Genomic DNA, 12,697 nt, shown 5'->3' on the forward strand with positions numbered 1-12,697 from the left:
GCAGATATTCTACTTGCTGGGAAAACTAGCACAGCTGAGGCAGGCAAAAATAACTTAAGCTGTCCAATTAAGTCATTTACATTCAATTTGATCACATTATTCATCTTGGGTAAAAGCTACTGATAGATTCCCGCAGGAGTCCAAAGTACTGTAGTGCACTGGGTTGGGTTGCAAGAACATTGAGGTTCAGAGCAAATATGTGAAGATCTTCGTTCATACAGGTTAAATGAATATCACATGGAAATCTCAGCTGCAGTGGTTGACCATCAGTTGTGTTTATTTATGCATACTTAGGCTATTGTTTGATATAGTAAAAAGAACAACAGAAAGAAAATCCTCAGGAGTACAAAGGTAAGGCATGTTCTCCCCGTGCCTGTGTGGGTTTCCTTCCACCATCCAAAGACATCATGTTTGGGTTAACTGCTGACTCTAAACTGTGCGTAGGTCTGAGTGTGAGTGTGAGTGGTTGTTGCTCTATCTGTCTCTGTGCGTTGGCTCTGTGATGGACTGGTGACCTGTCGAGGGTGACCCCACCCTCACCCAGTGTGAGCTGAGATTAGCTCCAGCATCCCCTGAGACCTGGAAATTGAAAAAATAATTGATATGACAGATTGTTGAAATGGCGCATTAACACTGAAACTACTGGAAGGATTTTCCTGCACTGAAAACTGCTTCTTTTATCTTTGTGTTCCGGTAAATGAGGAGGAAAGAGCCTTTGCAGCTGAGATGTTCTGCTGTAACATAACCACTTCTTTTGTATTATGGCACAGTCAATAAAAAGGAAAATGGGGATTCAGCTATGCTCTCCACCCACTGCCGCACTCCCACAATACAAAAGGGATGCAAGCTACTCTACTGCCATTGTATATCCATTTTCTCAGTGGTATCAGATGTTTAAGACAAGAACCTTAAGATAAGATGTGACTTACACACAGAGTTTCCATGCCTGGAAAATTCCCTCATTTACCGTCAGGAAATAGAAAATGGAGATAACAAATTCAAATGACTGGCCAAAATGGGGTATGTGCCAAATGTGCTGAAAAAAGGGCCCAGGTTCTTTGTTCTTTGTTTACAAAATCTGGCCTTATACATTATGCTTTGATTTTTGAGGTATGAATGAGGTTAACTGTTTCCACAGCTCTTATTTCATTTCAAAAACGGATGTTTATTTTTGTTTGTAATCCAAATACACTCAGCAGTGCAGGGCAATGATGTATTAACTTTTCATACTCAAATTTTTGCAAATTTGCCTACTTATTTCAACTGAAGGACAAAAAATAGACATCCACGAAATGATTCAGTCTCAGTGAGTAACCATTTTTTTTCTAATGTGGTTCACCATTTGTTGATTTCTTGACAGTAACATTGAACACTTAAAAGACGATATAGGAGGGGCTTTTTTTTATAAGCCAGAAAGAATGATTAAAACGTGCTCAAAACATTCTTCTCTGTGTGATACAAAGAAAGCACTCAGTAGATTTATGAAAACAAGAACACTGCACAACATGACACTTAAGTGATAAAATGTTTTAATGTGAAACAACAATGTTGACATTCAAAGGTTTACCCTGACGACAGGTTATAAAGCAAAGTAATCTATATACAAGGTTATTTGCGACTATGCAAGCTTTCCATCATTACCCTTTTGTGAAGTAAATAGATTTTATAGCCCACAATATCCTTTTCTTCATAGAATAAAACAATACACTAAAATAATTTTGCAATATACATTAGATATATATGTTCTGAACTGGCTCAATAGATGTTTTGATCACATACAACACTATTAAATGAGACCAGTGTAAGAAAAAATAAGTGCTTTGAAATGGCCTGCAGCTGCCTCATTTACAACACATTTAGTAAATGTAAAAGGTGTTTTAATTTGGATGTTCTTCAGCATGGAGCACAAATGTGTCATGCAGATTGTTCATTGTAGCTCTGACAGAAGAGAGGAGCAATTTTCAATTCTGTCCAACTGGTCCACCACATCGATCACCCTGTCAATCTTTTCTGAAGAAAGCACCATCCCGGCATTGTTTCTGAACTTCTTCCTCAGGCTGTCATCAGTCAGTGGGTTGCGCCAGTGACCGTAGAAGGTATCGCAGCGTCCTCTCAGAATGTCTCCTCCAAGAAGTGTCACTTGGACTTCGCCATACATACGGTTGAAATTGGCTGGGTTGTCATCAGGATGCTCCACGTGAACACGGCTCAGTAGAGCCAGCAGCTCCGGGCGGCTCATGGCAGCAGGTGTGAAGGACTGCACCGTCACCTCACCATCCAACAGAGCACTGCAAGCATTGAATTGGAAGGAGTGGCGGGCCTCATGCTCGGACTCAGGGAAAGGCCTGTTAATGTACTTTGATTTGGGGACTCTGAGCTGGATGTCCTGAATTTGAGCTGGGGAAAATGTGCTGTGGCCAAAGCCCACAAGGTGCTTATGGACTGAGGCTGCAGCATCTGCCACCCAGTGCATCCCCAGATGGGCAGGGAAACGCTTGAAAGCCATGTCCTGCTCCTCCAGCAGGAACATGTGCCCGTCATCACTCGGTGACCCTAAAGGCCGTGACACATAATCTTCATAAAAAGCATTGAAGCCGGCCACTCCTGGGACAGTGTCTAGGACCTGAGGACTTGCCTTGAGGCCTCGTGAGGCCAGCAAAGCAGCCTCCAGCCCGAAGCGTGCAGCATTGGCAATATGGAGCGGTTTAGATTGAGTGGCAGCATTAGCCATTGGAGCTCCAGACAGAGAGGCAGCAATAGCTAAGGCATGACTGCACTGGGAGTGATCCAAGGACAAGAGGCGAGCACAGGCAGCTGCACTTCCCATTGTCCCGACTACAGTGGGAGGGTGAAACCTGGTGACAGAAAGAAAGGAGCCTTTGGTAAGTTTATTAGGAACAATTCAGCTTTGTGCCTAAAGGAGCTGTGAGCTCCTTTAGACTCCTCGAGAGTCGAGGGGTCTATTAGGACAAACAGCTTCTCTTTTGCCTGACTCTCCTCTCCACATGCTGAGAATGCATATTTTAGGGACATGAAATGATGTGATTTTTGTCATTTCAGTGCTTGTTTAGTAAGCAAATAATGTGGCTGGTCATTTGACTTGAGGGGAGCGCTTAACAAACGAAGTCCTGTGCGATTCTCCTCCACATGGCTAATTGTGGAACTGCGACCCACAGAGGCTCTGCTGTGCCACTAACGTCTTCACAGCTCATTGACCAGACTAAGGGACTGAACAGTATACTGCACCAGCCTCCTTGTCAACAACACCACAGATGTCAGCAGAGTATATGAATGTCTGAATCAGTGGAACGTAGATAAAAAATCCTCAACTTGGATCGCTTCAGGTAAGTAAAACACATGCTGCTATGAATTTGGATGTCTATTTTCAATGGGACCTTTTCTCTCACCTCTTGGGGATGTTGTGGGCCTCATTAGAGAACCTCATCAGACGTCCCTGGATCTCGATGCCGACATTGAAAGCAAGCAGGAAGTCCAAGCCACTGGGTTTTCTGTTAGTGGGCATCATGTCACCGAGTGCTAACACAGCAGGAAGGACTGCTCCTGAGGGATGAGTGGCAGGGTGCCATGTATCATCAAAGTCCATGGAGTGAGTCTGAAGGAAGAAGATTTTAATAATCAAATGCTTGTACATAAAAGTTTCTTTGATAATACATTTCTTGGTCAACATTCACTCCCTAACTGCTCTCCATGGACAGTGTGTTTTATAATTAGAAAATCTCCTGTAATGCTGTGACATGCTTCAACCATCAGAAACAAATGCAGGATGCAAAATTGAGCAATGCATTCGGGTGGAGTTTTTAGGAACACTGGCCAAAGCTATGTTTGCAGACATAATGATGGAAATTGAATTTGAAAGGTATATTTAGGATTGTCATAATTCTGTCCTCTGACCAGCTGCCCAGATTGCACCATAGCTGAGTACAAAAACAAAACAAAAAGCCAAAGTTGAGTTGCAGTAGTGTGTCTGAAATGTTCCTGTTTAATCAACAGGAAAATTTCAGCCACACTACTGCAACTCTAGCAACTGTTCCAGTTATTTATACTCACTGCCACTCCATTAACAAAAGCTGCCAGTGTTGGGGAAAGTTTGGCATTCTTACGTCCGTATACAGAGCTGATGTCATCAGCTGCATACATGTCCTGAGGGGAAAAGACAGGGACAGGTAAACATGCCAAGTTGTCACTGGGGTATTTTTAATACTGTACTTTACAGCCATCACACAGACGAGGACATTATATGATCTTTATCAAAGTAAATAAATCTTATTTCACAGCATTTGTTCTGACTAAGGAAGTTTGGTTTTATAAGATTAACATTTGATTTATCTGTGTTATTGCCTCATAACAGATAAAAGCTACTTTGTCTCAATTTAATTTCCCTCCGGTCTCTGCTTTACCTGACAGTGCTGCAGGGCCAGTTCAAACACGTCCGTTGTACTCCCAATCAGACCGACCCCGATGCTGTCCAGAACCATCCTTTTGCTGCGGTGGAGGACAACAGAGGACAGTTGCTGGGGTTTTATTTCACTGATGAACTTCCCAAAGCTGCCAGTGACTGTCTCCTCAGGGACCGGACGCTTCAAAACTGCAGAAGGGCCAGAGCAAGGAATGTTAAGTTCAGATAAGTGAAAATGAACAAAGGGATAGTTGTAAAGATTGTGTGGTGTGGTGAAGTATAAAAAAATTACCATCCACTGCAGACTTATGCATTAAACTGACTGCCCACATTGGTCTTATGGTTCTCTGTGGGATAAAAACAAGAAATGCAATATCTTTACAGACAACCCTAAACCACTAAGGAGAGCAAAAATTGTATGAATACGTAATAATCTTTTTAACACCTCAGATCTATTACAGGCTGATGACATGTGCAATGTGTTCAAGCCTTTTCTTTGTCTAACTCAGATGTAATTAAATCATGTCTGTGCCTCTTTTGAAAGAGCTGCTGTGGAGAGGTGGTGTTGTAACAGGTGTGGAGCAGCATATGCTGAATATTCGGCAGAACCCAGTTATATTATCCCTGAAAGCTAAAAGAGTTCTGTGAAACTTTTACCTTAACTCTTCCACTACACTGAATGTAGCTGTACATACAACACACAACAAACATTACTACAAATGTTATAAAATATATTTGAAAAATATCTTCAAAGCTTTACCTGCAGTGTTGACATCATTGTTCCAGCTGTTTCTCCCACTTATTTCTTCCTTCTGTACTGACGCAGTAGCTTTTTGAAGTCAACAGGTGCTGATGCTTTTTTGGACTGAGAGGGCACCTGCCTTATATAGGCCACTTCTCACAATGGATCCTGAAACCAGGCAAGGAGGAACAGGGAAGGACGAGTATATATTAAAACATTATCAGATTTAAAAGAGGAATTTCCAAAGTAATCATTACCTCCGTCGTCATAACCAGCACTAAGAAGAGGGGGAGAGGTGTGGTATCATATTGTCAAAGATGTAAGACAGTGATGTCACCTGCCAAGCAACAAGGCTATAGGATAGTGTAGGGGAATTTTCAGGAACTCCTCCTCCACATGAGAAAGTCTTATTTATCACAAACCTTCATCCCTGCTTGCTAACAACTCAGCAGTTCATCTGTCTATGCATCATCACCAGGTGAGATTTCTTTTACATTTTCCTTTTCTTGACTTTATTATATATAACTCTTCAGATGCTACATGCACAAAAAATATTACAAATTAAAGTTATTATTTAGCAGGGGTTTTAAACGGTAACAAAAAAAAAACTGTGTTTGAATACATGGTGTGCTTGTCTTTGGGGTAAACATTAGTGTGTTAAAGATATTACTTATGTGGACACTTTTGGTTTTCCAGTCATTAGAGCAGGGAAGGTGAATAAAGTGGCCCTTCTGTGTCTTTTGCTGCTGTCATGTTGAAACAGTGAGTCAACACTCTGGGCTGAGCCAGGGACTTTTAGATCTCTGAAAATCTTTGGTGCGATAAGACAGGAAAGAGTCTGAAGGAGAAGAATGCTCAAGTTTGACTTAAAATTAAATGAAGTGCATTATTTATCATAACTGAATTAAGAGTTTGCCAGCGGTGCAATTTTTTTCTTTATTTTACACTGAAGGTTTGTGAGTATTTTCAATTCATTTGTCTTTCATATCGCACAGAACAGTGACCTTTCTGTTGCTGCATGTAATTTGAAGGAAGTATTGCTTTCTATACAGTACAGGCCAAAAGTTTGCATTAATTTGAATGAGAAGGTGTGTCCAAACCTTTGGCCTGTACTATATTCAGACAACACAATGAAATGATCAGAAATCGATGAATAAAATGAACCAACAAATCAAACTAGATTAAGACAGTGTTCTCAACCTGCGCATTCAGTATTAAAGACTGTTTTATATATATTAAATGTTCAGAGCACGTATACTATTTATATACATGGACATGTTTTCTTAGTCACGTTTTATTGTTTCAGTAAAGCTGCAGGTTGAAGCTATGGCAACCGTAGATGGGTTTCCAGCCAGTTTCTATGGTGAACCAGGTGTGTTGGGGATGCTGTCCAATGGGATCAGTGCCTTCCTTGTACTTCTGCAGAACTTCAGTACAGCACATACTGGCATTGCCCCAGTTGGAGTGGAAAACATACTTGCAGGTAAAAAGAAAATTTAATTAAATTTAAGCAAAAATAAGGTATATATATATGTGTATATATATGTATTGGTGTATATTGCTCATCTAATTTCAATTTCATGGTTTTCACAGGTGTCCATCTTATCCTAATCGGTGGTTTGTGCCAACTGGTGGCTGGACTGCTTTCCTTCAGAAAATATGATCATCTAAGTGGCACCGCCTTCATTGGCTATGCTGCTCTTTGGAGCAGTTTTGGAGCCACTCGAATCTACTTTGGTGCCTCAGACAGTGCTCTAAGAACAATGAACAACATGTCCTTGTCCATCAACGTGACAAACAGCACATGTCAGAATTCCACCTCAGACACTTGCCAATTATTTCTGTCTGTAAAAGAGTCGGCGATTGCTGGTCTGGTCCCTTTCATCCTTCTGTCCTTCCTCTTCGCCTTCTGCTCTGCCACAGTCAACTACATCATGCCTTTTGTTTTCGGGGCCATCACGGCCACCTTAATTTTTGAAGCAGTGGCCGTCATAGTGGGCTCCTGGGCTCTGGTGGTCTCTGGGGTTCTCGAGTTGCTCATTCTTCTTTTTGCCATCTACGGCTCGGCTGCACTGCTTGTCAAAGGACTGACTCAACGTCTTGCGCTCAAAGGCTTTGGTACCCCTCTCTTTAACGTTCTGCTGCTGGGGACCCCCAACTCAGCACGTGCACAAAGCATCGGCCAAGAGAAGAAGAAAAACACAAAATATGCTGAGCCCATGGCTTTGGGCTTCTTCTCTGACACCATTGCTCCATTTATCTTTGCTTTCTACAGCTTTGGGTATATGAAGTCCTTCGGTGTGGGAGTTGCGTGGGTTTCAATTGTCTCAGTTGCCCAGCTGTTCTCCAGCTACTATGCCCATCTGCGCCAAGATTGCTACTACACCACCAAGTTTGGTCTTCATGCTGCGTATTGGCTGATCAAGGCTTGGGAAGAGTTTGTGGTCTCGGTTCTGATTGCAGAGGAGAGCGCAGTGGCCTCAGGGAGGGAACCAATGGTGGGGGACTGGTTCTTTGTGGCGGCAGCCTTGGTGCTCTGTGTGGGAAGCCTGAACATGAACGTCCTGGAACTGATCCACAACATGCTCTTCGTGTTGCTCACCGTCTCAACAGTCCCCCAGATCCCCCTCCAGGGTTACTACATCTTCTTTGGTGTGGCTTGTTCGGTGTTCACTGCAGCCTCCCTGTATGCTACCTTCTCATCGCTCATCAACACGATAGCAGAGAAGTCTCTCATCCCTGTTGGGCCACAGCCCATCTCCACTGAGCAGCTGCAGAAAGCTTTCAAGTGCAACAGGTCTAATCAGGGAGACCAGGAGGCGCTTCCGACTACAGATGCGCTGTTCTACCTTATGAATGGGGTTGCAGCTCTCTCAGCCCTCCATGCGCAAGTCTCGAGCACAAATCCTTCCTTCCTCCATCTGACTGTCCCTTGGGTCCTAATCTCTGGAGCCATCATCCAGATCTATGTCAGCCGCCTGCAGGTTACAGGAGGGGGACGTTTCGGATCCGTCATCTCGTCCTTCTATGTAGCAGTGTGGGCAACCTGGACCTGGTTTAGGTTTGCTGGTATGTTGCTACAGATGTGTGATTAGATGGAGATTTGTTGTGTGTGAATAACCCAAAACTTTAACCACTAATCTTTTTTTCAGGTGAGCTCCTGCAAATTTCCACAGAAGCCTCCTTTGGCTTTGCAGCAGGAGCCATTGCTTTTCTTGTCATTAATGCATTCCTCATGCTGATAGGTGAGGTACATCATTGCTTTTTTCTGAAGAAGAATTGTTACCGTCATTCCTAGTTTTAATTCCTTTCATTCTTTATATCAGCTGCCTACAAGAACCTGGTTTTGCTGTTTCTAACAACAGTCATGGAGGTTGTTCTGGTCTGTCTCCTGCTGTCCACACTCCAGCGGCTGCCATACCAACTAGAAAGTAAGAGTCATTTATAAGATCTTAAAAGATGAGTCTTCTCTCTGTGTTGCCTACGAAAACTATTCATGTAGTTAACTAAACACCACGACAACCTTCTCTTCACAGTGGCCATGCTTGCTCTGTTTTCAATAATTTGCATTTATGGAGTTCTGGCATCACTGGTCAACTGTGTCTTCTCACAGAGACTGCTGCCTTTGGGCCCTGCATTAATAAAGGTACCTAACCAGACCCTTGCATTGAATTCCTCCTCTAACGCTCCAGTGGCATTTGTTGTGTTCGTTTTATCAACGCGTCCCTCCTTCTGTGGCCTTTTTTAGGAGAAGGTAACACAGGAAGCCTCTTCAGAGGCCCCCTGTCCATTGGCAACGTCACGACATACCAGTGGTCTCCTGAAGATTGCAGGCCTTCTGGAGAGAGGTGGGGTCTGTGGTATTCCCACAGACACAGTCTATGCCCTGGCTGCCTCCTGCAAGAATCCTGAGGCCATAGAGAAAATCTACAACATTAAAGTAAGACTGATAAATAAGGTGCTATCTGGTGGAATCATATTTCCTCACTGTGCTAAACTCATCAACCTTCTATCTGTGACTTGCTCCAGGACAGACCAGCAGAGAAGCCCATCTGTATCTGTATCTCTAGTGTGGAGCAGCTGGTATTAGCCAAGCCTCCCTTCAGTCCTCTGCTCTGGGAGTTTATGAGGAACGTGTATCCCGGAGGCATCAGCTGCATCGTAAACAAAGGGGACTGGCTGTTGAATCTCGGTAAATTGCCCTTGGCGACTGCAGATAAACTCCTGTCCCTTAATTCAGCTTCAATAAATGAAAGATATATTTGCCTCGCTTTTTAAATCATCTCATGTAGGAGTGGGAGCAGCTTATGACCGCGTTGGTACCCGTGACAGCATCATGATCCGCGTCCCCGACCACACTGTCACTGCCCACCTCTGTAACATCACTGGACCTCTTGCCATTACCTCAGCCAACCCCAGTGGAGAAGCAGACAGCACCCACCACAGCATGGTCATCAAGTCAGTGTTTTTACACAGAACTTTGGGTTTCATGTATACTTTGTCTATTATTCCACTGACCCAATACACATCCTGCCATGTTTCAGTTTGTAGAGTTCATAGGCTGCTCGTACTGCAGACTAATTATTTGACCAATGTGATACCACATGCACAGTTACCACATCTGCTGCCTTTTATTCTGCCACAGTCGACTGGGACACAAGATCCAGGGAGTTCTGTGTGATGGCAACTCTAATGAAGTTGTTGCTTCTACTGTGGTCAACTGCCTGAGAGTTGATGAAGGTAATTGCATCCTCATTACTTTGTCTTCTTTGTGGGCTTTGACAGACCTTTTCTAACTCCCTTGTGGTTTACTGCTTCCCCAGGGACCATCACCATTGTGAGGGAAGGCTGTGTCCCTGCTGTAAAGGTTCGACAGATCTTTGACAGAGTGAAAAGCATTATGGTGTAATGATAAAATACTTAATTTCTCTCCTTTCCAAAAGACTCCACCTCAGTCTCAACTAAGTCTGTTTTTTTTCACCTGATATGAATTCCACATTCCTTGGGAGAGTATATAGAGTATAGCTGCTTAATATATATATATGTATGTATTATTTATAATATAATCCAATGTAAATATGCATATATTTTTCTCAGCATAATCTCAGCTGGTATACCATGAGTGGAGAAAGATAAAGTTCCTCAACTGTGTCATTCCAGCACGAAGTCAAAATGTTTTCATGAAAGGACTGTGATAATTATGTAAATATCTATTTTAACATTTATATTATACTCTGGTGATATGAATTTTACATATGTATATATTTTCATTGGAAGAGAAAACTCACAGTGTTGTACTGTATTATTCCGTCATAATAAACAGTGAATTTGACTCTTGTTATTTAATATTTGTGGGTCCCAACAGCAAAATACATTACACTACAAACAGGCACTAAGAAGTACACTGTCCAAGTGTTTGGACTATTCCTTTGATAGGACGTTTGTAAAGCAAAGCAAGAAATAATTACAATGGCACAAGGCTATGAGACACAGAGTAACATGAGCAGGACCACAGCGTGATCTCGAAGAAACTACAATGAGAGCAGCGAGGAAGCTGTGCTCAGTGACTCAATGCTTTAAGCTGAATGATATATTTAGCACGTCCACAGCCAATGCTGATATACTGATATTTAGTTTGTGTAAAGTTTACCATGCCCTTCCTCCTTATTCTTTGCATGTTTGTATGCTAATATTTATAGCTCTTGAGATGTCATTGTAGATATTTGGTCATCAACTGTCAAATAAGATTGACATTTTAATGAAAATGACGCTTGATGAAAATGATCAGCCAGCATATTGTGTTACTTTTCAAGCTAACTAGAACATGAATTCTACTAACTAACTAACTTGCACAATCACACAGATATTTCACATTGATGCAAACTTCAACCAGTCAGGGGCACCAGATAAAAAGTTTGCCAAAGTTGTTCAAATTCATTGTGGATAGTTGAAACAAATTTCATTTCATTTCATCTCAAACTGGACAAAATGATGGAACATATCTCCACAAGTTGCCAAAATTACACTGTACACAACATGTATACAATCCCTGTTACATGACAACCTTGATGAAAATGGACTTAACTTTTAATACACTTATTTTATTTGATTTCTGTGTGATGTTATTATGTTCATTAGGCTGCTTTGCTGTAATCATGCAGATTTATATTTTTTTGATATGTCACTTAGACTTGAATAATATATTGTACCAGTCAAAGGTTGGGACACATGTTCCTATTTAAATAAAAGGGAACGTGTTTCCAAACTTTTGATTTGTACTGTTGAAGGGACTATCCCTGGAGTTTGCTTTTGCACTCTCTGATTGGAATGAAAATCTTTCTTTGTATGTTAGTTTCAAAGCACATCAATTTTAAATCAAGCAACCTATCTCTGGCTTTTCCTCATTAATTTATGTCACTTAAACAGTTAAACAGTGTCTTACAGTGATGGCTTTCATAATAAGTCATTTCTGTTGGAGTAACTAATTGTAATGACTTAGACAGTAACTCATGACCAGGAAACACTTTACAAATGAATGAACTTTAGAGCAATTTAGAATTGGCGTGGTGACATATTGAATCATCAGGATGTACAAGAGAACATATTACTTTGAAAGAGCAATGTCATAAACGTCCATGAAGCATCCCTATTTCAGGTCAGGAAACTTTTTTGTCTGCTCTCTGACGGAATGATGCTGCAGGCACAAACATGCTATTTAGACTGTTGCACAGCCTAAAAATTTAAGACACTAAAAAAAGATACAGACACAAAAGCTCACACATGTACACAACAACATGTAAACACAGTTTGAAAGGATCTCTGTTTTGGGAGTTTATACTCAGAGGTTCTGGGTGCGGATGCCATCTCGCCCTGCTGCACAGGTCATTAGTCACTGTGGGTAACAGTGTCTGGAAAATACACAGTGCTGCTGTTTTGGATCCAGATAGCCTTATTCACTGACCTTCCTTTACCGGTATGACTCTCTCAATCCGGTTTCAGGGAAAAGTTTCTTATTTTTTAGGCAATAAATCATTTGTTACTCACTAAGTCAATCAACAATAAGGAAGTATTATTGGGGAAATTGTTCTCGGCACTTACAGAGAATCAGGAAACAGCAGTATTTATTCTAAGTCTTTCCTGAAGTTGGGAGCAGTGGATTATCAAAGGACAAAACTCCCCTTGTATTTTATTGGGTTTTCTACCGACCACGTCCAATCAGGTTTTATTTGGAATGCATGTTTCATGCTGATCATAAAAGTAATACTGCACAGCAAATGAACAATGCATTTAACTAAATAAAAACATGAATGCTCTCAGCAAATGTCATTCAATATAATGAGGAAACCAAATGCTGGTCTCTGTTTTAGTTGGGTAATGACATGATTCAATAAGAAGCTTTTAATTAAATCTTCACTTGACTCTAGGATGGACTTAAAATCAGCTTTGAATAGTAGAAATCTAATGAACTGTCCATGAAGAAAAGAAGTGGACAGCATGTGATTAAAACTGATCAGAACGTTAAACTGTACAGATGTTAA

The 12,697-nt window shown here is 41.6% G+C and overlaps 2 protein-coding genes across 2 annotated transcripts; one reads left to right on the forward strand and one right to left on the reverse strand.

Moving 5' to 3' along the window:
- Positions 1-1,547: 1,547 nt before the first annotated feature.
- Positions 1,548-5,323, reverse strand: LOC115049829 (cis-aconitate decarboxylase-like). The gene is made up of 6 exons (XM_029512383.1): positions 5,178-5,323; positions 4,710-4,764; positions 4,419-4,606; positions 4,069-4,161; positions 3,408-3,613; positions 1,548-2,855 (listed from the first exon to the last, which is right to left on the reverse strand). The coding sequence occupies exons 1-6, from the start codon at positions 5,193-5,195 to the stop codon at positions 1,928-1,930; spliced, it is 1,488 nt and encodes a 495-aa protein (XP_029368243.1). The 5' UTR covers positions 5,196-5,323; the 3' UTR covers positions 1,548-1,927.
- LOC115049828 (uncharacterized) lies at positions 3,250-10,474 on the forward strand. Its single transcript, XM_029512381.1, has 13 exons — positions 3,250-3,344; positions 3,436-3,607; positions 4,426-5,637; positions 6,466-6,642; positions 6,753-8,228; positions 8,312-8,404; positions 8,486-8,590; positions 8,696-8,805; positions 8,908-9,099; positions 9,189-9,351; positions 9,452-9,617; positions 9,805-9,899; positions 9,983-10,474. Exons 4-13 carry the CDS (start codon positions 6,486-6,488, stop codon positions 10,066-10,068), a joined length of 2,643 nt encoding a protein of 880 aa, XP_029368241.1. The 5' UTR covers positions 3,250-3,344; positions 3,436-3,607; positions 4,426-5,637; positions 6,466-6,485; the 3' UTR covers positions 10,069-10,474.
- Positions 10,475-12,697: the final 2,223 nt, after the last annotated feature.

The sequence above is a fragment of the Echeneis naucrates genome, chromosome 10 (genome assembly GCF_900963305.1).
Source record: "Echeneis naucrates chromosome 10, fEcheNa1.1, whole genome shotgun sequence".
Lineage (NCBI taxonomy): Eukaryota > Metazoa > Chordata > Actinopteri > Carangiformes > Echeneidae > Echeneis > Echeneis naucrates.

Excerpts from the sequence above, each read along its gene's own strand:
- LOC115049829 (XM_029512383.1), bottom strand. Across the intron at positions 4,162-4,418 it reads TGGCCCTGCAGCACTGTCAG|GACATGTATGCAGCTGATGA; the intron begins GTAAAGCAGAGA and ends TTTTCCCCTCAG. Across the intron at positions 3,614-4,068 it reads CTTTTGTTAATGGAGTGGCA|ACTCACTCCATGGACTTTGA; the intron begins GTGAGTATAAAT and ends TTCTTCCTTCAG.
- LOC115049828 (XM_029512381.1), top strand. The coding sequence starts at position 6,486 with ATGGCAACCGTAGATGGGTTTCCAGCCAGTTTCTATGGTGAACCAGGT. Across the intron at positions 9,352-9,451 it reads GGACTGGCTGTTGAATCTCG|GAGTGGGAGCAGCTTATGAC; the intron begins GTAAATTGCCCT and ends CATCTCATGTAG. Across the intron at positions 9,618-9,804 it reads CACCACAGCATGGTCATCAA|TCGACTGGGACACAAGATCC; the intron begins GTCAGTGTTTTT and ends ATTCTGCCACAG.